The following is a 23,293-nucleotide window of genomic DNA, read 5'->3' as shown; positions in this document are numbered from 1 at the left end:
GCGACAGTCTGGGGGCCTCAATCACGGCGAAATTACGTGCGCGTGAGTCACGACGATTCGCGGAAAAATCATGCGAAAAGGTGGCGAAGCACAGTGATTTTACTATATGTGTCGCCGAGGCCTGGACGATAAACGTCGCGGAATTATCCTCGCCACTCAAGGGACGACACACGACGCTGGCAAGACCCGTGTTGTTGACGTATATCGAGAATTCTTCTGCCCCCCTACCCTAACCTCAACGAATGATACACCTTCGTTGTGCTCCGACGGTTCGTTTCCCGAAGGGCAATGTTTTAACGCGCTGTTGACAGATGACGAATCAATTCGTCATTCCTTGGCTCCAACGTTATTCACCGGTGACGAGATTCCATTTGTCTTCGAGCGGATTTACGAGGATTGGCTGCGTTTCGACGCCGCAATTGGCAGCCATATTTCAGGCCTTCGCGCAAGGACATAGCAAGGTCGCGGCGAGGTAAGTTCGAGCAATAAAGTGGTAACAGTTTTGCAGGGATCGATCGTGTTTGCGTCTCGATTCCTACTTGAACCATTAGCACCCGAATGGCGACTATAAGACGTCACGAAAAATTGCTGTATAATAACATTGCTTTGTTCAGCCTTACAGCCAAGAATTGGTCTCGGTTTACAATATCCTATAATTGCAACAAAATGAAACTGTCTTATCCACGCATTCTCCCTCTCACTCTCTCTCTCTCTCTCTCTCTCTCTCTCTCTCTCTCTCTCTCTCTGACTCATTTAAATATTGCTATATTATTACTCGAAATATTCTTTACATTATCAAATTTGTCAACTCGGATCCATTTTGACCCAGAATTATAAACGTTCTGACTCACTTAAAAATTGCTATATTATTACTCGAAATATTCTTGACATTATCAAATTTGTCAACTCGGATCCATATTGACCCAGAATTACAAACGTTCTGACTCACTTGAATATTGCTATATTATTACTCGAAATATTCTTGACATTATCAAATTTGTCAACTGGGATCCATTTTGACCCAGAATTACAAACGTTCTGACTCACTTAAAAATTGCTATATTATTACTCGAAATATTCTTGACATTATCAAATTTGTCAACTCGGATCCATTTTGACCCAGAATTACAAACGTTCTGACTCACTTGAACATTGCTATATTATTACTAAAAATATTCTTTACATTATCAAACTTGTCAACTCGGATCCATTTTGACCCAGAATTACAAACGTTCTGACTCACTTGAATATTGCTATATTATTACTCGAAATATTCTTTAGATTATCAAACTTGTCAACTCGGATCCATTTTGACCCAGAATTACAAACGTTCTGACTCACTTGAATATTGCTATATTATTACTCAAAATATTCTTTACATTATCAAACTTGTCAACTCGGATCCATTTTAACCCAGAATTACAAACGTTCTGACTCACTTAAAAATTGCTATAGTATTACTCGAAATATTCTTGACATTATCAAATTTGTCAACTCGGATGCATTTTGACCCAGAATTACAAACGTTCTGACTCACTTGAATATTGCTATATTATTACTCGAAATATTCTTTAGATTATCAAACTTGTCAACTCGGATCCATTTTGACCCAGAATTACAAACGTTCTGACTCACTTGAATATTGCTATATTATTACTCAAAATATTCTTTACATTATCAAACTTGTCAACTCGGATCCATATTGACCCAGAATTACAAACGTTCTGACTCACTTGAATATTGCTATATTATTACTCAAACTATTCTTGACATTATCAAATTTGTCAACTGGGATCCATTTTGACCCAGAATTACAAACGTTCTGACTCACTTGAATATTGCTATATTATTACTCGAAATATTCTTTACATTATCAAATTTGTCAACTGGGATCCATTTTGACCCAGAATTACAAACGTTCTGACTCACTTGAATATTGCTATATTATTACTCAAACTATTCTTGACATTATCAAATTTGTCAACTGGGATCCATTTTGACCCAGAATTACAAACGTTCTGACTCACTTGAATATTGCTATATTATTACTCAAAATATTCTTTACATTATCAAACTTGTCAACTCGAATCCATTTTGACCCAGAATTACAAACGTTTCATCTAAATTCTAATTGTACGGTAGCTTGTTCGAAGCGTTGGCTGTTCAGATCCAATAATGCGTACGCAAAATTGATGGGCAATTGGTAGATACCGTGGTCAATTGAATAGACTGTTTTATTGTAACCCGATATGTTAAATTGTTTGTAACCCGTTCAATTGCAATGGGTAGCGTGCAGGGGTTGAACGGAGTTGAACAATTCGAAACGTGGAAGCCATCGTGTTCGCAGCGAAGGAGGCGATTGAAGGTCGACGGTGGTAAAAACGAACGAAAGATGTTGAAACACTTGTTCTGGCGTGTTCGCGCGATCGCTTCGAACATTGTCCTCCATTTTATCGACAGAATGTGGTCGGTGGCGCGGCGAACGCGACGCGACAGACAATTACTCGCGTTGCGCAACGCCGCTCGATGCAACGAAATTCGATCATCTTTGCCGCATAACAACACAGGGGGAGGTGAGAAGAAAAGAAAAGGAGGAGGGGAAATAAGGAGAGCAACGTTAAGGAGACAAACGGCGGGGATGATGGAAACCGTAGCAAACCGTGCGAGGTCACGATAAGTGAAAGAAACACATAATCGGTGCCGGCGGCCGGGGATTAGTCGATCGAACCGGATGGAACGCGACGCGATCGGTGAAGCTGAATCATGAATCCCTGATTCTTCCCGGAACGCGGGAACGGGAAGCGAACGAACCATCCGGGAACCCATCACGCTATTCAATCCGACCTGTAGAACCGGAAAACCTTCGTCGAAGAATAGACGAGTAATCGTCGAAACGATATCGAAGACTATACCATCAAAGTGAACTTCCGGTTACCCTCGGACGTTCCATTAACCGACGGTGCCAGGTCTCACACATTTTTGGTGTCTTCAGGATTCCGTATCTGTTCGATTCACTATTGTGTCCAGAAAGTAAGCTGAGTATTCAATTTCAACTTCGCGGATTTGGGCCATACTTAAGTTGATACCATTATGGTATGGTAACACTAAAATTGCTGTACCATTATTCAAAATATTTTTTACATTATTAAACTTGTTTGTATTTAACAAGTCACTAAACACTTCGGTATTTTAATTGCACCATTTTTGTATGTATAACATGAAAAATATACTATGTAGAAGGGAAATATTCTAGGTTGGAAAAAATGTTTCGTTTTGGAGTTAAAATAACTTCGAGTGCAAAGGGTTGATTTGAGGGGGATGAAATTGATTTGAAAGAATAAATATTTTTCATTTTATAAGAAAATTCACCTTACTTTGGACACAGTAGAATATCGCGTTATGACGTGATCTTTTTATGGAACCAACGACGTCATAGACCGAATAAATTTTCTAATATAAAGAAAAAATCTAAACTAAAAAGAGAAGCTTCTCGAGGAGCGAGTGCAGTTTCGAATAAATCTCTCGATCACGCTACTGGTTGTCGGGAGGAAAGATAACGCGTTATAAAGTCACTGTCGAAATTGACGCTATTAATAATGCGAGATCATTCGAAAGTTGCGGGCCTCTTTAATTCGTTCCAGATTGAACGGCAGACGGTGGCAGTCAAGGCGAGTCGCCTGACTTCGCGCATGGCAACGAAACCGGGCGCGCACAATTTTTCCAGCGAGAAACTCAAAAACTTCGAAATTCTGGTATCCGGTATTCTCTTGCAAAAAGACCACAAAATGGATCAGCATTTTTTAAATACAGTGGTAATAAGCGGTAAAAGTTTCAACTTATTGTTTCCGCGAAAATAACGCGTCTTATAAAAAGTTTTCAAAAATTTGAGAACAACATTCACAACAAGATGCTGTTACTGTAAAAATTACGTCGAACTTGATCTTCCGTATCAAATCTGTTTTATCGACTTTTTCGATGTTTTTAGATCATTACAACTAGGATTTTCAACTTAAAAGTTAGAAACAAATTCCAGAGTGTGTACGTATCTGGATACTACATATGCGTAAGATTTGTTTCCGAACTTTACACGCTATTAAATAGGGGAAATAAGAGGAAAACTGATTTTTCTATTTAACCCCATGACTGCCTTACCGATCGAGATTTACGGATTCACGGAATTAAAATTTTACAAGTTTTCGCCTGATAAACATATTAACCCTAAACCTACCAAGTCTCATAGAAGGGAGAAGACTTTCGTTATAAGATTTTCATTAGAAAAATAAAGAAGTCAATTCAGTAATTTCGTCTAAAAATGTTTCTACAATTTCAATAATTGTGGAATAGAAAACCGGTCATTTGACTGTGGTAGGTTTAGTGTTAATAAGATTTTCAATGACTGTACTATATGCGAAAGAAATTTAATCATCTTCCTCTAAATTAAATTGAATTGCTCTAGATGACTTGTCGTTCCTCGAATAAACTCGCTATCGAGTCGAGTGAATTATTTAAAGATGCATTTAAATATAAACTATAAACTAACTGGCGATACGCAGAGCGATATAATATTTTTGCGTAACAATATGTGGACTTACCTCTTGGGATATGGGGATGTTGTTCTTGTTCCGGCTAGTGTTGGATGTATTATTAATGGCAGATAGCGCGGTGAGGGCTGCAGTGGCAGCACTGCCGACCGTCTTCCCGCTGACCTTGGTACCAGCACCACTGACATCTTTGTGCAGCGTTCCAGGACTCTGAAATTGAAATATCGGCACAACCGTTAGTACAATGCGGGACCGGGGGGCTAGCTTCGTCGATGATAATGAGGGGATGCGACCCGGCGTCGCGTCCCATGGATGAAATACGTGACCAGGGGGAAATTTAATGGCTACCATGCGCGGCGGCGAAATAATGCACCCCGATCATATTGTAAATAATATTCCGTGGGAGCGTTTACGCTTTCTGTTTGTTTTTCTTTTCTTGTCCTAAACCCGGACTACACCGGTCATTCATTCTCCTCTTGCTACACGGCGAATCGAATAATAACGATCTGCTTTGTTTCTCGGGATCAGCCTAGCGGAGAAGTTGTCTGTTTCAGGATACACGAATGAAAATGAATGATATTGTTCATTGTATACAAAATTCACTGTCGAAACGTTCTTCAGATCTTGTCGACAAGACCTTCGTAGAAGGTTAGCTAAGTATCCTACAATTATTATATAATTATTTTTCAACAGAGGGCCATGTATTAATCTAGGTTGCACTCAGCTGCGTAATACTTTTTGCATAATTGTATTCTATATTTCCAATTATTATATAATTATTTTTCAACAGGGGGCCATGTATTAACCTGTGGGCAGCACTCAGCTGCGTAATACTTTTTGCATAATTGATTTAATTGTATCCTATCTTTCCAATTAGCATGTACGGGTAATGTGTACTATTCTCTTTATGCTACTGGCGTCACATGTTATTTCTATGATTAAAAGTCGATACTTTTCGAACATCTGGTACGTCACCGATTGATGACCTCGGCAGCCACTCAGGGTAGATCCAAATTTCTCGATTCATTTGAGACCACAAAGTTCACATTTTCTCTTTGTTCCTAACTAGTATTTTTACAGCTAATTTTTCATAGACGCGATTATCTGAGGTTTGAAGAAGCATCTATCAGAAAGGGGGTGAGAAATTGAGATCCACCAGAAATGCTAGGTAACGGGAATATATATGTGTCTAGACAGGATCCACGGGGTAATTGTTCAGTTAAAATAAGACGATCGTAAGAAGAATATATTGTCCGATATATTATACTGTGCGGTGCGCGCGCGCGCGCGCGCGCGTTCCGCCCCAGGTTCAATGAAATCAATCACGTTCGCCTCGATCGCGGCATCGATCCGGGCGACCAGCAACCACTTTCCATCCGGCTAATTACTATAATCAGTGCGTAATCGCTGGGAGCGCGAAAAGGCGACCTTTCTCGTCGAGACCTCGACTTTCAAGTTTTCTTTTGATCGGCCGCAGGCTGGCAAGCCACGGGCTCTCTCAGACATCGGTATCGGTATCGGTATCGGTATCGGCAGACAAACAGACGCGTCTCCCAACCGAGAAACATTTCATCCACCGAACCGGCAAAAGTCCCCGTGACATTTACGTTGATCCAACGCGACCCGTTCACTTCGCATCAATTACGCGGCTCGTATATCATACGGTTTAACTTGGGAGCATGCGGCACGCAAACGGGGGCTCGTGGCTGCGCTCCCCACGAGCTCGCTTGTTTCTGTTAATTAAGGGCCGCCGGTATAGCTTCTCCCCGCAGCTTATGCACGCTGTCTCATTTGCGTCTTGTCGCAACGGACTAAACCGAGTGATTTAGTAATAGCAGACAAAGAGATCACGTGGGCGGAGAGGCTTCGAACGTGTATCCGCGCGCGCGGCGCTATACCGCGTGTCCTCAGATTGTTAATATGTAGAGCAGCGATATTGTAAATCTCGTTGCGCTCTCGGAAAGCGAGCGCTTTTGACGATTGCGCAACCGACGACCCACATGTCGACGCTCGAAATTTTCTACGATCTTCGATAATACACAGGGTGACCATCTTTTCACAATCTATCGTCGAAATATTTCAAATAAATCTCTGTTTAGACCGATGATCTGAAAAAAATCCGTTTTTCCCTCAATCACGTCGGATCATCGAGGTTGCACTTGTACAAACACACTCACCGATATGTAGCAATAAAAATAAACGAAACAATCGATCGTCTCTATTTCACCGTGTCACGATGTTCAACGACAGATAGAGAAGCTACCATTTCTATTTACGAACGGAGAATAAATGAAGATGAATAAACACGTTTGAAAATAAAGTCTAGCCGTATTCCAATATCCTCAAAGTGAAATGCTACTGTGAAAACGTTTAATCAGATCAAACATCTCGTTTTCTATTTATTGTTTACCGCCCTCCGATTACAGTTTTACGCATCTCCGCGTGTCTATGTGTACATCGCGCAGTGTCCACGTGTTGGCCGGGAGACGATAACAGCACGATAAGCCCGCAGAAATACAAACATTCGCGGTTATCGTCGCGCGCCGGACACCGTCACCATCCTGGAGCCGTGATATCGTTTAATTGTTCACCGGCTGCGACGTTTATCCGGGCTCTCAATTAACATGTCTCGTCACGGCCTTCGTCGCAGCTCGCGAACCAAACCGCCGACACTTTTGCATTAAACATGAACGAGAAAGATGCGCGCGTGCACTTGTTGCTCTCTGCACCCGGTGGCGAAATGTCAGGCTCGATTTTTATACTTCGCGTATTGTTCCAATTTATCGAAAGATACGAGGCCTCTCGTAACACTTTGACTGCCAAACTGGAAACCTCAAAAATTCCACAAAATCAAAGTAAGTTATTTGACTAAATAAGAATTGCAAAAAGTTAAATGCATGATATTGAATTGTCCTCCAACTTTCTTACAGATCCTAAACAAATTTGGTACAGTGAATACATTAACGTAAAAATTCATTTTAAAACCTGGACAAATAATTCCGTCACCCACGTATGGGTGACATGGCAGTCAAAGTGTTAATGAAGCACAAACTCGTTAATCCGATTACAACGTTACCGATATTACCAGCATCCATTTCACTGTGTGATATGCCTCCAGAGAGGATATTTCACCTTTCATCTTGGCAAGAAACTGTATTAACGGAATCCACTTGAAACGCTGTTAATTAAGTGCGAAGAACTTCGAAACTTTCGGCTGATAATCTTATTTTGCAAACTGGCCGGCAGAATAAAAATTTCCGCGAGCGCGGAAGCTTGCGAGAGAGGTATTTCGAAGAAAAAGAGCGAGCTAAAACTTTCATTTTGCTTCGGGGAAAAGTTCCTACGGGTACCCGTAAATAATCAATTATTCGCAAAGAATTTGTTTCGCCTCTAGTTCTGTACCGATCGTTGAAGAGGAAACTAAAAACATTAATATTTTAGCAAAATTCCCCGGAAAGCAGGCATACGTCGAAGTAGCGTAATACGAGTTCTGGCCCGACATAAATTTCATCCGTTCCACGTATCGCTCCATCAAGAATTGCACGGGAATGATTTTCAAAATAGAATTAACTTTTGTCAATCGGGATTGCTTCAAAATCATTCATTTTTTTCTAATGTCTTGTTCACGGACGAAGCAACATTCGCTAATCATGGCCCAATTATACATTTATAAAATACAGGTATTCTGCTTCCATATTTAAGTTTCATACGTTTTTTCTGTCCTTGACTTTCAATGACCTTGGAATAATATAGTCACCGCATTCCTAATGAAACGGACTATCATTGTAGGTGTTTAGAAAAGGGTGGTTCCATTGAAAAAAGTCAAGGTGACCTTGATGTCTCTAAAAAGAAATGACATAAAAACAAAATTTTTTCATGGCATCGTGTCAGCCCCATTGTACCATACAACTTCGTCCTTACCATATTTTACGTATCTTTAGAAACAACAAAGATATTTGAGGTGCAAACGTTAGGTGACTCACCCTGTATAATAAATTCAGAAATAAAAACCTGGATTTACCGAGTTACAAAGTTTCTTCCAGATTTCAAAATAATTGATTATTGGGTCGAATAAAATTTCGAAGGCGGAACCAACGGTTGGTGGTTAATTTTTGCCTGATGGATCCTTGAAATGGCGGCTGTCGATTTCCCCGGCGAACGGGTGCTCGCGACGGACGATTTTCCACGGTGCCGCACGCCCTTGCCGGTGAAAGTGTTAATGGAAACGCGCACATACGCCTCGCCCGCGTAGATCGCCGGACAATTGAAATTGGAAGGCTGAAGAGACGGGGAGAGCCGAGCAAAAGAGACGCGTCCGGCGTTTCAGGACTTTCACGCCGCGAAATAACACGTCGACCAGAGTTTTCTTGCGTCGGAAACTAGCTGTGGCGAATCCTCGCGAACGCGTGTGTCAGCCTCGAATTAAAACGCTCCGGGAATTAACTCTACTTCGGGCGGAATACTGTTCTCGCGCGTAAAAATGCAGATAGCAATTTGTTTGCTGTCACAAACGTTTGGAAAAGCTTCGACGGAAGCTTGCGAGTCCGTGAAAAACGATGGAACAGTTATTGCCGTTTGTAAAAAGAATAATCTCGATTGTTCTCGATACAGATAACGCGTTTCAAGACCTCACTGTCGTAAGAATTAAGGCTTATCGCGCACGTGTCGCTGTGACCTTTTTCGTTATTTTGTACCACGGTAGCATCGGTGTAGATCAGCTCGATCGCGTGTGTTCGCTTGTTTAAAAATATTGTATTATAGTTAGCGCAAAATGATAGAGTACTACCGGTTCAGTTTATCCGAATCCCGAGAGTATAAATAACAGCCTAAGTTAAAGCAGAGATTCAATTACCTGCAGGTTACTCGAGCGTGCACCCTACAAACATAAACACGCGATACAAAAGTCGGGCGCCTCCTCTTACTGTGCATTTTTATGCGAGAATTAATTAAAACACGAATTTTAATTAATATCCGGAATCCCCGTGGTAAGTGATGGCAGCAATTCATAAATTCCCCCAATTAATGTCTCATCCGGTTTTCACGGGTCTATGAAGTCTTCATTCATATTTTAACCTCTTAACGCCTCCCATAAAATCCGTATACCATGATACATATCAAATATCTGACTTCTGCAAAGAGATTGACGTTCCCGAACACTCTCTAACCCCATTGTTATATTTATAGCGCGTCTTCGTTTCATCGAGGTGACACGAATCGATAAATTCAATCGAGAATAAATAGAATGTTTAACTTTAGTTTTATTGCAAGCGTGTTCACAGTCATTAGTCAACGTTCGAGAACATTTCTTCAAACCCTAGGGTTACATCAAATGCCCTACTTTTATGAATTAATTATACTCAAGGTCACGTGAAGGTCGTAATATTACAGGTCGCTGGATTCGTCTTGACCTCTGCTGTCATACAGCGATAATAAAAATATGTCATGCCATTTGAAAAACCTCACTGGTAGTGGGGATAATTCCGCGACGTGTATCACCCAGGCCTTGGCGACATATATAGAGTAAACACTGTATTCGATTTTAGAGAGCGAACCAAAGAATGCTCCAAGAATTTAAAAGTTTCATTTTTAATCGATCTCTAATGCAAACCGGTTGATAAATTCGGCAAAAGAGGATTCGCAGGAATTCGCATGATCGTCGGAAGAAGCGATACTGGATGCGAATATCCTGGAAACGGAAGCGAAACGGTAGCAAAGCGTGCAGGATACCATTTCGAATGCGCAGATTACAAAGAATCGCCGGACAAAGGCGTCGAAACACTTTCCATGGGGGATACACGTTCTCGTGGAATGGTGCGTTGACCTCTGATCTAATGGCGCAAGGTTGCCCCCGCGCCGCGTTTCGACATTGATAATGAAGCGCAGGTACATCGAACTGAACCGGTGCCGTTGCCCCGTTACTTCCGGACGCGCCTAACTTCGTTTAGCGAAATGGCATACGGAAAGTTCAGCACTCCTATCCCCGAGCCTCCGACTTCCTTAATTAGCGAGCCGCTCGTTAATCGATTTCACCTTAACTGTTGTCTAAAACTACAGCGGCACGGATACGGTGCGATGATTATTCTATTACGGTCGTTCTTAGTCACAACTCGGACGGATAACATCTTCGTTCTATTGACCAGTCTGGAAACTATCCTTCCCAGAAGCGATCTCACTATAACCGTTCTAAATGTAGAGAGCGCAGTTTGTATGTGTACAGCAAGGAGCAAAACTGATTACACACTATTTGAAACAGCATAACTTTTGTCAAATTAGTCCAAATAATTTTAGTGTTTTTGAGAAGTTAGAAGGATTAGTTTATTAGACGATGTGTAAAAAATTTTTGACAAAAATTTGAATTGGTCGGAATCGCGAAAGAAATGTATTGAAAATTTAAAAAATGTGTTCTATCGACTCGAATAAATTATATCCATTCTGAAAATTTCACCGATATTGGTTACTTCGTTTACGAGTTATAAACGATTAAAAGTGCGATTTTTAGTCGAAAATCGTGAAAAATGGCAATTTTCCCACTGTTCGACATTTTCGCAGTCTTCTTGTCACTAGGGCTTAGTGGTCACAGGTTTCCAATGACTTGTAGACGGATATGACTCTTAGGTTTCCGGCGTGGCCTGTGCATTTCAAATGCGACGATTTCCCATTACGTATTAGTGTCAGTAAAAAGAACGGCGGGACTGACATACAACGAGAATTCACCGTAACTGACGCGATGCGTGAAAACTTTCTTTTGGTCCCCGGAACAGAATGGAGACAGTACACAAAAGGGCTATTATTATTAAACGGGATATTATTGTTCCGGCGATGACTGCGCCCGAAGAGAGTCCAAGGCGTTTAATGATCTCTCATCAATGTTCTTGCTTCGGCAATCCTCACGGATCGCTTTCACGAGCCATTGTCTTCGGACGAGCCCGTGATTATTTGTTAATTAAAAAGTGCCCCGTCTCCGCCAACCCTTCCTTTCTTTTCCTCCAGGCTGCCTTAATTATGGAAGTAAATAATGAGTTGGCCGTCGTGTCGCGTTTGTTCCCCCACCACCGGGCATCCGGCCGGAATCGACCATTCAAACGCAGTTTATGTAAACCGCGCAAGGTTACGCGGGCCGACCTTTGTCGGACGCGTATTATGCAACTTTCACGTCGCGTGAGATATTAATTTGCTTCCTTTTTCTATTCCGGCCTCGACACGCCGCACAGCTGTCCAATCAACGAAAACAAAAAAAGAACATTTACGCTCGCACACAGGAATCTCGCAAAAATGTTCCTGGGTATCTATTTTATAATAATATAACAATTCTGGACACATTTCTTGCCAGCCAGAAATTTCGGTCCAAGTTCATCTTCTAATTGAGGTGGTGTACAAGTCAGTGAATTTTTCGTTTTTAGTCAGTACAGTGAACTCTCGATATATGTCAACAACACGGGTCTTGTATCGTCCAGGAAACATACTCGAGCCGTGTTATGTTTACACTACTCCTCGGGGCCTCCCGAGCTTCGTGGTAGTGGGGATAATTCCGCGACGATTATCGACCAGACCTTGGCGACATATATAGAGAAATGACTGTACTCCTCATTTTCATATGCCTTTGAATTGCCTTTCTGCTTTATCGGTGTTAAACTGATCAGTTCCAAATTTCTGTCAGCTTTAATTACGGTGTTAAAAGGTCCTTCTCAAAACTGTTTCATAATAGTTAATGAAAATACAGCCTGTCCACGATGGCTCGAATAAATCCCGCTGTAGTGAAACTATTTGTTCCAATTGTTTTCGGGGTTGGACGAGCAACTAAAGTCATAGAGTGACAAGTATACAAGCGTCGCTACCGACTCGGTGGAGAAACTCGTTTCTTTTTTTCGGATAGTTTTCACAGAAGAAAACGTGACTTTCTCATGCAAGGTTTTCGTCCATTCAGCATACGCGGCCGATCGAAAGCAATAATTTCTCCTAAGAGCTGCAAGTAGACCATAAAGGAATTCAATCTCTCGTTGAAGACCCTTACACGAGCAGATGCGTGTCCGGTCTCGGAACGGGTGAAAGAAGCTCGCCGATGGGAGAGGAGAAGCGGAGAGGAAGACGCGAGAGAAAGAGGAGAGAAGAGGGAAGAAGAAGATGGGGCTCTCGCTGAACCCCATCATTAGACCGAGGGTCGAACCCTTAATCTATGGTGGCTCTCGCGTTTTTCCATTTCTCCCGAGACACCTGGCTGCCGCGGATACCGCGCGCGATAGCAGGTGATCAGATTCGACTTGTTGGTACCCAAGCTGCGGCCCTTGAAGAAAGAGAGAGAAGCTCCTTCAAGGTCTCCAGGAGATCGCAAACCGAGCTTCGCCAATCTTCCCGACGGGACTTTTATTAACCTCGCGAGGTGTTAACGACTTCGTTCAAGTATATTAAATGATAATCCCTATATTTTATTGACGCATCAAACCCGTACCAGCATCGATTAAACGCCTATCTTATCTCACAGTCTTCGAGAGAATTGGTCGATTTTCTGGATTTTTCACCCGGAGACACGTGAACAGCTGTATCGTTTATTCTCCAAACTTCACTTCTCATTCAACTAGATAGTATCATTATAATTATTCTTGAATTCGATGTGGAAAATATCTCTGTGCCTTTTAAAGGGTACGAGGAAGATATAAATACAGTGAATTCTCGATATATGTCAGCAACAAAGGTCTTGCCAGTGACATAGATCGTCCAGGACACATACTCGAGCCGTTCGAGGTCTCTCGAGATTCGTGGCCCCTTATGATAGTGGTTAGCGCTAGTGGGGATAACTCCGCGACATTTATAGTCCAGGTATTGGCGACATATGTAGAGAAATCATTGTATAAGGATAAATATTTGTCTTTTCATAAAGCGCAGAATCAAACTAGTATTATTGCTAGACTGAGGACCTTTGAGACAGGGGCCAAATAAAAGTTAGCGGTAGTGGGGATAACTCCGCGACATTTACGGTCCAGGTATTGGCGACATATGTAGAGAAATCACTGTATAAGGATAAATATTTGTCTTTTCGTAAAGCGCAGAATCAAACTAGTATTATTACTAGACTGAGGACAGGGGCCAAATAAAATGGTCAATCATTTTTTAATGATTTCAGCAAGATGAAAATAACAAATTCTGTCTACTCGTTCTTGTCGCAATTATTACACAAAAATGGTAATTGCACAGGGACACTTGTTCGTGGAAAAATTGCCATTTTTCACGATTTTCGACTTAAAATCGCACATTTAATCGTTTATAACTCGTAAACGAATTAACCAATATCGGTGAAATTTTCAGCACGGATATAATTTATTCGAGCGAATCAAATACATTCTTTAGATTTTCGATACAGGCTCAGATAAAAAAAGCTGAAAAACCCAACTTTTACTATTTCTTTTGCGATTCCGACCAATTCAAATTTTGTACACCTCGTCCAATAAACTAATCCTTCTAACTTCCCAATAAAATTCAAGTGATTCGATCTAAGTTTTAAAAAGTCATGTTGCTTCAAATAGTGTAGACTCAGTTCTGCTCGTTACTGTATATCATTACTGCGAAGCGAAGTAAACCCAGAAGGGTTTCAAATGCTTACAAATAACAAAAAAACGAAAAATTCGTTCGCCAATCGTGCCAACGATTTTCATCGCGAGCAGCAAAGACCACGGGCGAGCATTTTTCCGAATAAGGCGCACACAGTCCGTTCCACTTTGCGTATCATTTATCGGTACTGATTAAACCGGCACGAACTTTCTTGGTTACCTAACGCGCAACCTGCGCGCGGCTAAAGCTCCGCTGCGCGTGTATCTCGGCCGAATCCGGGCGGATTTATCAGCCGGTCGTCGGTGATTTAAATCCCGGAATCTTTTTTTTTCCCCCCAGCTCGCCATGTAGGGGCTGCGATCGAGAGCACGCCGGTTCCAACTTTCCCACACAGAGACAGAAGGTGCGCGGCACACACACACACCTACAGGGGAGACCGGTGCGCACCGGTGAGCCACTCGGGAACGCCTGGATACCTGCGCACGACCAGCACACAAAACACAGATGCGTGCAGAAATCCCTTCGAGACACGTGCAGGTCAGCAGATGTATCTGGTCTCTCAACACCTGCCACAGCCAGCCCAGCGCAGGTACAAAGGCTAGGTTTAGGAGCCCCGGCCAGGCGGCAGCTGTCCGCGGGACTTTCGCCATTGAGACCTTTTTCCGAGAGAGGAAACCATTTTCGAGAGAGTCTCTCGCCGGAGCCCAGGCCCATTACTTTTGTCCCGGAACGGTCTGCGTGCGTGGGCGAGCCGATAAAACGAAATCCACGGACACTCGAGACTTCCTGCGACCGGCCGGCTCTCGCCTTATGCCCGGATAGATCGATAAAGACCCTTTCCAGACGTTTTTGGAAACTCCCCGGGGGGGACGACGACCTACTTGAAGCCACCAATTTATTAGGCTGAAAGTCCTCTTCTCCCACCACCCAGGAAGAAATCGATTTTAGCGAATGCACCGTTTGCGTTATCTAGCAATTGTTTTCTGTTGACTGCCGGAGTCTTTACATCAAAATCTTCTGAAAGAAGAGTCGAATAGAAAGCCAATTTGACGATCCGGCAATCTAAAAAATTTCACGAAATCGAAGAAATTTATTTAACACTGGAACTACCGAGCCCTAAACGTGACTTAGACTTATCCCTTTATGATAACAGCAAGATTGAATTTTCTCAGATTTCATACGATTTTTATGGTAACACAAAGAAGAGATATATTAAAAAATTTCTCGTGAGAACGTTTTCATAGTTTCAGTAATCATTCAAATACACTGGTTCGGTAGTTCTAGTGTTAAGGAAATAAAAATGGAAAAGTGCAGAATCGGACTAATGCGGACGTTTGTGCAAAATAAAAATAATCTTGCGTGAATTGCAAGATTCAGGAGCCAAATAAAATGGTCATTCAGTTTTGAATGCAGCAAGATGAAAATAACATTGACGTCCTCAACACTAGAACTACCGAACCAGTCATAAAATGACTGGTTCCTAATTATTTCTTTCATGATTACTGAAATGATAAAAATGTCTCTATCAGAATATTTTTAGTGAACTTCTTTATCGAAGCACACGTTGGAATAAAAATGGTACGAGGTTTGAATAGACGTAGTCTTGTCATTATTATAAAGAAATATACATCGTTCGTATTTATTGCTCGGTAGTTCTAAATTCTTTTGACCTTTTTCCTGTTCCAAATTCTATCTACTCGTTTTTGTCGTAATTATTACACATTCGGTAATGGGACACGGACACTTGACATTTTACTAACATGCTTGTTCGTATTAGACTACTAAACGAAATGTGTTTCGACTTTTAATAAACTTCAATAGGTCTTTTTCTCATAAATAAATCCACAGGCCAGTGAACTGCGCAACATTCTCGACAAAGTTTTTAACTCGAAGAAAACTAATTTGTTTGAAGCTTTCTCATAGAAATGTCTTTTACGACATTTATGTCCACTTTACACTTTTGCGATAAAATTTTACAGAAACAGTCGGAAGAATGAACTTTGGACGTTTCCCATGGCGAGACAGTATAAATCATTGGGTGCACAATTGCCGGTTCTTGTCTCGCGAAAATTTTGCAACGACGAAGCTCGCGAAGCGGAAAGAATGGCCGCAATAAATATAAGATTCCTGAAACAAGAAGTTAATTGGAAGTTTCTTCTTGATAGTCGGGCCACAATTCCGAGAAAACGTGACGATTAGATCTACCGTGAGGATCATATACATCTTAACGATGGATCAATGCCACGATTGAATATCGAGATCGAAAGATAAGGTTACCGGGCTCGATGTACTTCATCGAAGTGACCCGGTCACTGGTGGTACAGAGTGTGCCAGAACTGGAAAAGAAACTTGTTTATTTAACAACGTACGCGGGAAGAACGAAAATGATTAACGAATGCGTTTAGGAAGGTTTGAATATTCAAATTGGACCATGAATGGTTTTATGCATATGTGTAATTTAAAACAGTAAAAACATTAGAAGAATTTAAAAATACTGTTATATTATTTTCAACCTGTTAAACATATTAAGAGAGAAAATAAATTTCTATTTCACTGAAGTTTATCGTAATTCGGGGAAGAAAACTTTTATTTTCCATAAAGCCGTCTAGTTACGGAAATTTCGATTTGCATGATTCACCTTAAAAATGAATGTTAAATACATATTTGTGTCTGCAACTCCACCAACTAATTAAACCAAGACGAAAATACACGAATTCTGTATTTATGAAATCGTCCAAGTTTGTCCTGCGCTAATTGCAACATCAATTTCAACGTTTCTTCCTGCATTTTTTATTAGCCACTTCCTGAGCTGGTATCTTCAACGAATGCAATTAATTCCACATGAAACACTATTTCTCAGCGGATGTTGGGTACCGTATGATCGTTTGGATTGCATAGTTGTCGAGGAAGTAAGAATTATTTGTGAGTCTAGAAATGTACAAATGAAAGTGCTAGAACACCGAGAAATTTTTAATATTCATGGCAGTCGTGAGATTAATTGAATGGATTAATGTTTGATTAATTAAATTTTAATTTCAAGGAATCCGCAGACTGTGCATTTCGCACACACACACGAGACACAGTAGAACTTGAACGGTAGAGATCTTTGAAGAAGATAATCTATCCTTGACGTGACATACTCGTAATTAACCTCCATCGAGTTACACTATTTCTTGGATACGATATCAGAGAGCCCGACGCTGACCGGCTGATATCATTTCATAATCGAAGATAACGCGCGTATCACGGGTAACCTGTTGATCAAATATTTTCTTAAAATATTCATTTTGCGAAAGTGGGTCGCGGTATTTCAGGTTCTACTAAATTATTAACTGTACAATGCATACGAAGCTCTCCGTTGACTTTCGCTGGTTACAATTAGAATTGTTGTTTCCAGACCAGTGAGAATCATCCGAGAATTTTGCAGTGTCTGGCCAATCTTATCGGAACAACGGCTGTTCGTTTCACGAGATTCTTGGAGCTAATTGAAGACACGAATTGTGTACTCGCAATCACAAACAAGATTACGATAAATCTAGGTAATTTCTATTTCTCACCATCCAGGATCAAAGAAAATCATCGATCCAATTAAATGACAAGTCTACGTCTTTAGAAATCTTCGTGTCCAGGGATCCTAACTGTCATAACCAAAAAGAAAAAAGTTTACGTCATTAGAAATCTTCGTGTCCAGGGATCCTAACTGTCATGACCAAAAAGAAAAAAGACTAAAATCGTATTGGGAAATTAGGAGTATTTGTAACCAAAAAGTATAAACATCGATATTTCTTAATCATTCTGTTCCTCGAACTTTCTTCTTTATATTTTGAGTAGACTATCTTGAATTTCAATAATAATCAACCTGTTATTAACGATTTTTCTCGCAGAAAATTTTGGAATAGCTACGATTTTTGGTCCCCGCTCGCATCAGCAATAAAAATCGACGCGAACACAACGCTACAAGAATCGAATCGAATGCCTCGAAGACGGGCACGGAAGATGAAGAGCTCCAACAACGGAGCCCGATCTTGAACGGCATTCTAATTCCCTGAGCTGGTCGGACAGTCACTCACTAGAATGGAATGCTCGACGATCTTTTTTTTTTTCTTCTATTTTTCAACGGCTAGACACGCTTCTATCGTCGCGGGAAACTAGAAGACACGCGGACATTCTTCCGCGAAGAACAGAGGTCGCAAAGTATTGGGTTGTTCGGAAAGTAATTTCGTTTCTTCACAACAGAGGAGATAATTGTATTTTTTTCGCAGCCAACTTCACGCTTAAGCGGCATTGTCATTATATATTTTAACAGTCGACATAGCAAGGCTTGTTTGTGAAAAAGTTTGTTTAATTCTGCGCAATAGTTTTTGTTTGGTACCCTATTTAATACGGAAAGTCGAAAGCAGCATTTCCGGCATATTTTAATTTTTTACTATCGAAAAGGTGATAATGCTGTTCGAGCAAGAAAAAAATTCTTATCAGAAGATTTATTGATAGAACGCCAAAGCTGGTTTGCAAAATTTCGTTCCGGCCATTTTGAAGATGCACCACGTTCTGGAAGGCCAGTTGAAGCCGATAAAGACAAAATCGGGTACTTCGGTCTTGCACCAAAATGGAGAATATACGATTAAATAAAATATGCACACGCTATACGAAAATCGTCTTCCATTTTCACCAAAAACAGAAAAAACGAAATTATTTTCCGAACGACCAAATAATTGCTAATTAAACCGTCTTTTGTGAACACGCGGATCGCGAATTACGGACGTGGATCGAAACGGGGCCGGCTTTCATCAAACTCTTCTCTAGGCTCGGGGAAAATATGTAATAAGCCGCGGCCGCCGCAAAAACAAGTGTTTTCCAGCGAGGTAAAAGCGAGTCTCGCGAGAGCCTCCAAAACGAGAATGCCGCCTTTTATATTGTTCCTTGAAACGTAATACTGCCGCGAGCTATTTTCTCCCTTGTTCCCGCCGGAATTCATTTCAGTAGCATACCGGGATTTCCAGTCAAGCTGGAGACGACGATCGTCGATCGTGACGTCAACTATAGTCGAATTCTTCAGCTATGATCGGGCAAAGAAAGCGATTCTGCTTCGTTTCTTCAAAGAAAAGAGGACCTCCCCACTCCGGCCATCTTATTGATCCGAAGCGACTGTGTGGTGGGGGGAGGAGCCTGTTCTTTCGAAAAAGAGGCTGCCGTGTCGTCATCGTTACACTGCGAATTTTTATGGACATTTCCATTTGTACACTCAATTTTATGCAGACTAGAATGAAACATTTTTCGCGGTAACAACGAAATAAGAAGATTCGTTACTCCTGATATACGCATTTTCTTTTAACTTCGAAATGTAGATGCATCGCAAATCCATAGTCTACAGGGTGTCCCAAGAAGGTTGTATTTCATTAAAAGGGGAGGTCACTGGGGTCATTTCAAGTAACTTTTTCACTTTGCGAAAATGTTCTCCGCCGCTTTGTTAAGGAGTTATATTATTATTAATAACTCTCGTTAGAAAAGCGGCAGAGAACATTTTCGCAAAGGAAAAAATTACTTCATATGTCCTCGGGAATCATCCGTTTCAAGGAAGTATTTTTGGGACACTCTGTTTAGAGATCAGAAGCGTAATTACTTCGGAATGTTGTGTTGATTCGTGATAGACGTTTCTAAACGATGCCAAACGTTTCTAAACATCTTGAATTTCTTGAGCGGAACGCAAAAATCACGAAAATAGTTTCCATAAATTAGATGATAAAATCTTGATAAGCTTGACACACTAGGTGTTCTTCACACCCCAACGATTGTCTCCGATTGTGTGGATTGTTTGGATCGTGCTTCACACAAGAGAAAGCTTAAAATTTCGAGTATCGATTACAACGAAAGACACTTTCTAGCGGGGGAGAAAAATGCGTGCCGAACAAATGGCGGATAACCAATAAGGCGACGATTACTGGGTCGCCTTTCCGCGTTGACCCGTGGGACCGACTTATCAACATGGTTCACTTTTGCTTGTGGGAAAGGTGCGAGGCTCGCCCATAAGTCCCCCCCCCCCCCCCCGCGGCTCTTTAGTTATTGTTCCACAGTTCGGATAGGTTTCCTGCGTTCAATTGTCCGATTCCGAGATAAATGCTCAGTTGCGACCTTAGAAACTAGTTTAACGTGCAGCTAATAATGTTTTTGATATCAGAGCCTGGTATTGCGAGTCATCGCTACACGATATCACACATTGTTCCGTCCACACATGTTTCTCCGCGTGTCGCATGAAACACCGTGCAATAGTGTCACATCAAATTTTATCATTGGATTTTTTATTTACTTTTTTACCGGTTGATCGCCTGACTAAGATCGAAGTAATCTAGTTAATAAAACCGAACCTGCAGACTTGAACCTCGGCGTAGCATGAAAAGTAAATAGCAAAGTAAAGTAATAGTAAAGTAATAACAATTTTCTAGTTAAATGACAAACTGGAGTGAAACAGAAATGTATTTTCTTTCTGAATAGATTTAATAGGTTGAAAACGATGTAATAGTATTTTGAAATTTTTCCAATGTTTTTACTGCTTCAAGTTACATCTACTTAGTTTTGCCGTGAATGCATAAAATCCGATGTCTAGTAGTTACACTGGTAAACGTCCATAATCGTGAGAAAACGTTTGACAAAATGTTTACCGTTCTAAATGCAATATATTTTATACATTTTAGTGTATTACGTCGCACAAAAATCAAATATTAATATTTTGCTGTTGGTCCCTTTTTGAAAAGTTCTTCCAATATCTGTGCTATTGAACGAGTTAGTTACTATTTTCTGTTGTACTAAAACACATTTATTTTTTGGGACATGGACACTTCAATTTTTCCCGCGACTATAGCTAATTATCATGTACCGATACTTTATACTTTTCCTTTGTGTAAAGATTGATGTTTCGCAGGTGGTCCTGAGCGGTTCGAGAGTTGCGTCTGCGCATTCGAACGTCCCTCTGGGGGGTCTACGATTCAACTTGTGGAATATTGGATGATCTGGTCTCGCGAGTCGGATCCCGAGGAAATCAGGCCCACTCGAGTCGGGTTATAAAAAAAAAATTGGGTCACGTCGAGTTTGGTCATAAGACTCGGTCAGGTCAAGTAGCGTTGCGATGAGAGTGGATCGGCCGGAGAGCCGTGTGCCGCAGAATCGTCTGGAGTCTAGATCCGATCGAGTCGGAGATAACTGGAATGATTAGTTTTTGTTCGATCTTGACGACACTGGATCTCGGGAAGTCCGGCCCGTAAAAAAGGTCGAGGCTGATCGGGGCCAGTCGAGTCTAGCCAGAAAAAGATCTCACCCGGTCAAATTGGATCGCAAACAGGTTCGCTCTGTAAATATTGAATTACAACGAACCGAAACGAAAGGTGCGCACACAGGTACAGATCCCGAAAGTTTATAACTGCAAGACGGGTATCTACGGCTTCGGGGGACGCGAGAGTCTCGAATCCTGATTGGATCTTGTCGGATCAGGTAACCTGCATCTTTTTTCTTTTTATTTTTCGAACGAGAAAAAAGCTGTCCGGTCAAAGATTTTGAATATTTAAATGCGGACGAAATAGCATCTCCGAAACCTGAATTTTCTTGTTTTCAATTTGAAATCTTCCTACCTTCAAATTATTTAAATTAAAAAAATGTTAATATACCCTGTTTTTAAGATGGACTAAAAAGTATAAAATAATTTCTCCTAGCCCTGTACAGACAGTCCGGAAAATTTGTGATTGTGAATTTTTAGTAGCTATGAAAATACTTGTAAGGTTTAAAATTCATATCATTTGCAGTGCTATACAATTGTTTGTTTCTATTGAAAATTCTCGATCACAAATTTTCAGGACCATCTGTATGGGATTAGGAATCTGTATGGGGCTAAATTTTTTTTAGTTTAGTTTTTTAGTTAGGTAGTTTGAGTTCATGTTGAGTTTCATGTTTCAAAGTTCTCGAAAAAATTACACTTTGCAAAAATTCCAGAGTTTAAAAGTTCACTGTGTGGACTCGCATTCGTTCAAAAATGAGTGTAAAATGAAAGTTTTTCTTCAGAAAAAAGGAAGTTATACTAGCCAAGATTTATTATAGCAGATATTTTTGCCGGATAATTTTTTCGTTATTAGTTCTCGATTTACGATTTTGCCGGTTATGGTGTTTTATACGACCGAGTAGTCACGAGTCGGTGAATATTTCATAAGTGGTCCGCGGAATGGGTGTACGCGATGAGCTCGGTCGCAAGAAGGAATCCTAAGTTTTCACATGTAGGTCAGTTGTCAATTGTCTTGTTAGCTGACGCACCAGAATGCAGAACGCGCGGAGCTCGACTAATGACAGCTATAATGCCACACATCATTAATTATACATACATCCGGCCTGTTAGCACACAAAATCTTCGACAAAAGATTCCAGGAACGTTTCTTTTATCTATCTTTAGATTCCACGGAGATACCACACCGTGCGAATCATACTCGGCGATCGTCGCGTCGTGATCGCCGCTTTTAATTGACGATGATTGCCTTCCGACGATCGAGGAACGCTTTTTATTAATCCCAGGAACGCTAATGGAGAAATTTTCTCCCTCCTCCGTGTGCAGAGTATTCAAAGCACGTTGCTAATCTGGTGTAAAACATTTCTGAAAAAATGAAACGAATTCTTTATTTCACTATTTCTGTGCACAGAAATGTAGTTAATCGGCGCGAAATTCTACGGATAGATAAAACCTCTGCAAAAAAAGAAAACTCTTCTGTGCACAATTTTTCCGAACGCAACCGATAATTAGTCGAGCTGGGCGTATTGGAAGGCGAGTGCAATGTCTCCCGGCAACCGATCGTGTCGCAACCTTTCTGAAATAGGTTGAGCCTTCACCGTTCGTCGCTAATACCAGCAGCGGTTTCACCTATCAATGACCACCGGCTAATTGGTACTTGTGAAAACGTTACGGCTAGGAAATCCATCATCGCGCGCTTGCGTTAACGTTTGTCGTGTGTACGCGTCGAAAAACATCGCAGCCCGTGCTAACTCCTAATTGCGCGAAATTTTAACTCGATTTCAGGAGATTGTTAATCAACAAGTGCGTTGGCATATACAAGCAACAAATCCCTCGTAATAAATCTCTCGAAACGATCAATTTCATCTACATTCTGAGCGATTCATTTACAGCTTAAACGAGTACCAAAAAGATGGCGAAACGGAACAGTCGTCTATCTTTAACACAT

The 23,293-nt window shown here is 41.1% G+C and overlaps 1 protein-coding gene across 2 annotated transcripts in view; it reads right to left on the bottom strand.

Moving 5' to 3' along the window:
- The window catches only part of LOC143355780 (uncharacterized), a 326,631-nt gene that overhangs the window by 52,774 nt on the left and 250,564 nt on the right, over positions 1-23,293 (bottom strand). For both annotated transcript variants that reach the window (XM_076790896.1, XM_076790897.1), the window contains one exon: positions 4,593-4,751. In XM_076790896.1, the coding sequence (XP_076647011.1) occupies positions 4,593-4,751 (159 nt within the window). The remainder of the gene's footprint in view (positions 1-4,592; positions 4,752-23,293) is intronic.

The sequence above is a fragment of the Halictus rubicundus genome, chromosome 7 (genome assembly GCF_050948215.1).
Source record: "Halictus rubicundus isolate RS-2024b chromosome 7, iyHalRubi1_principal, whole genome shotgun sequence".
In the NCBI taxonomy this organism is placed as follows: domain Eukaryota; kingdom Metazoa; phylum Arthropoda; class Insecta; order Hymenoptera; family Halictidae; genus Halictus; species Halictus rubicundus.
This window is presented reverse-complemented; position numbering and strand designations above follow the sequence as displayed.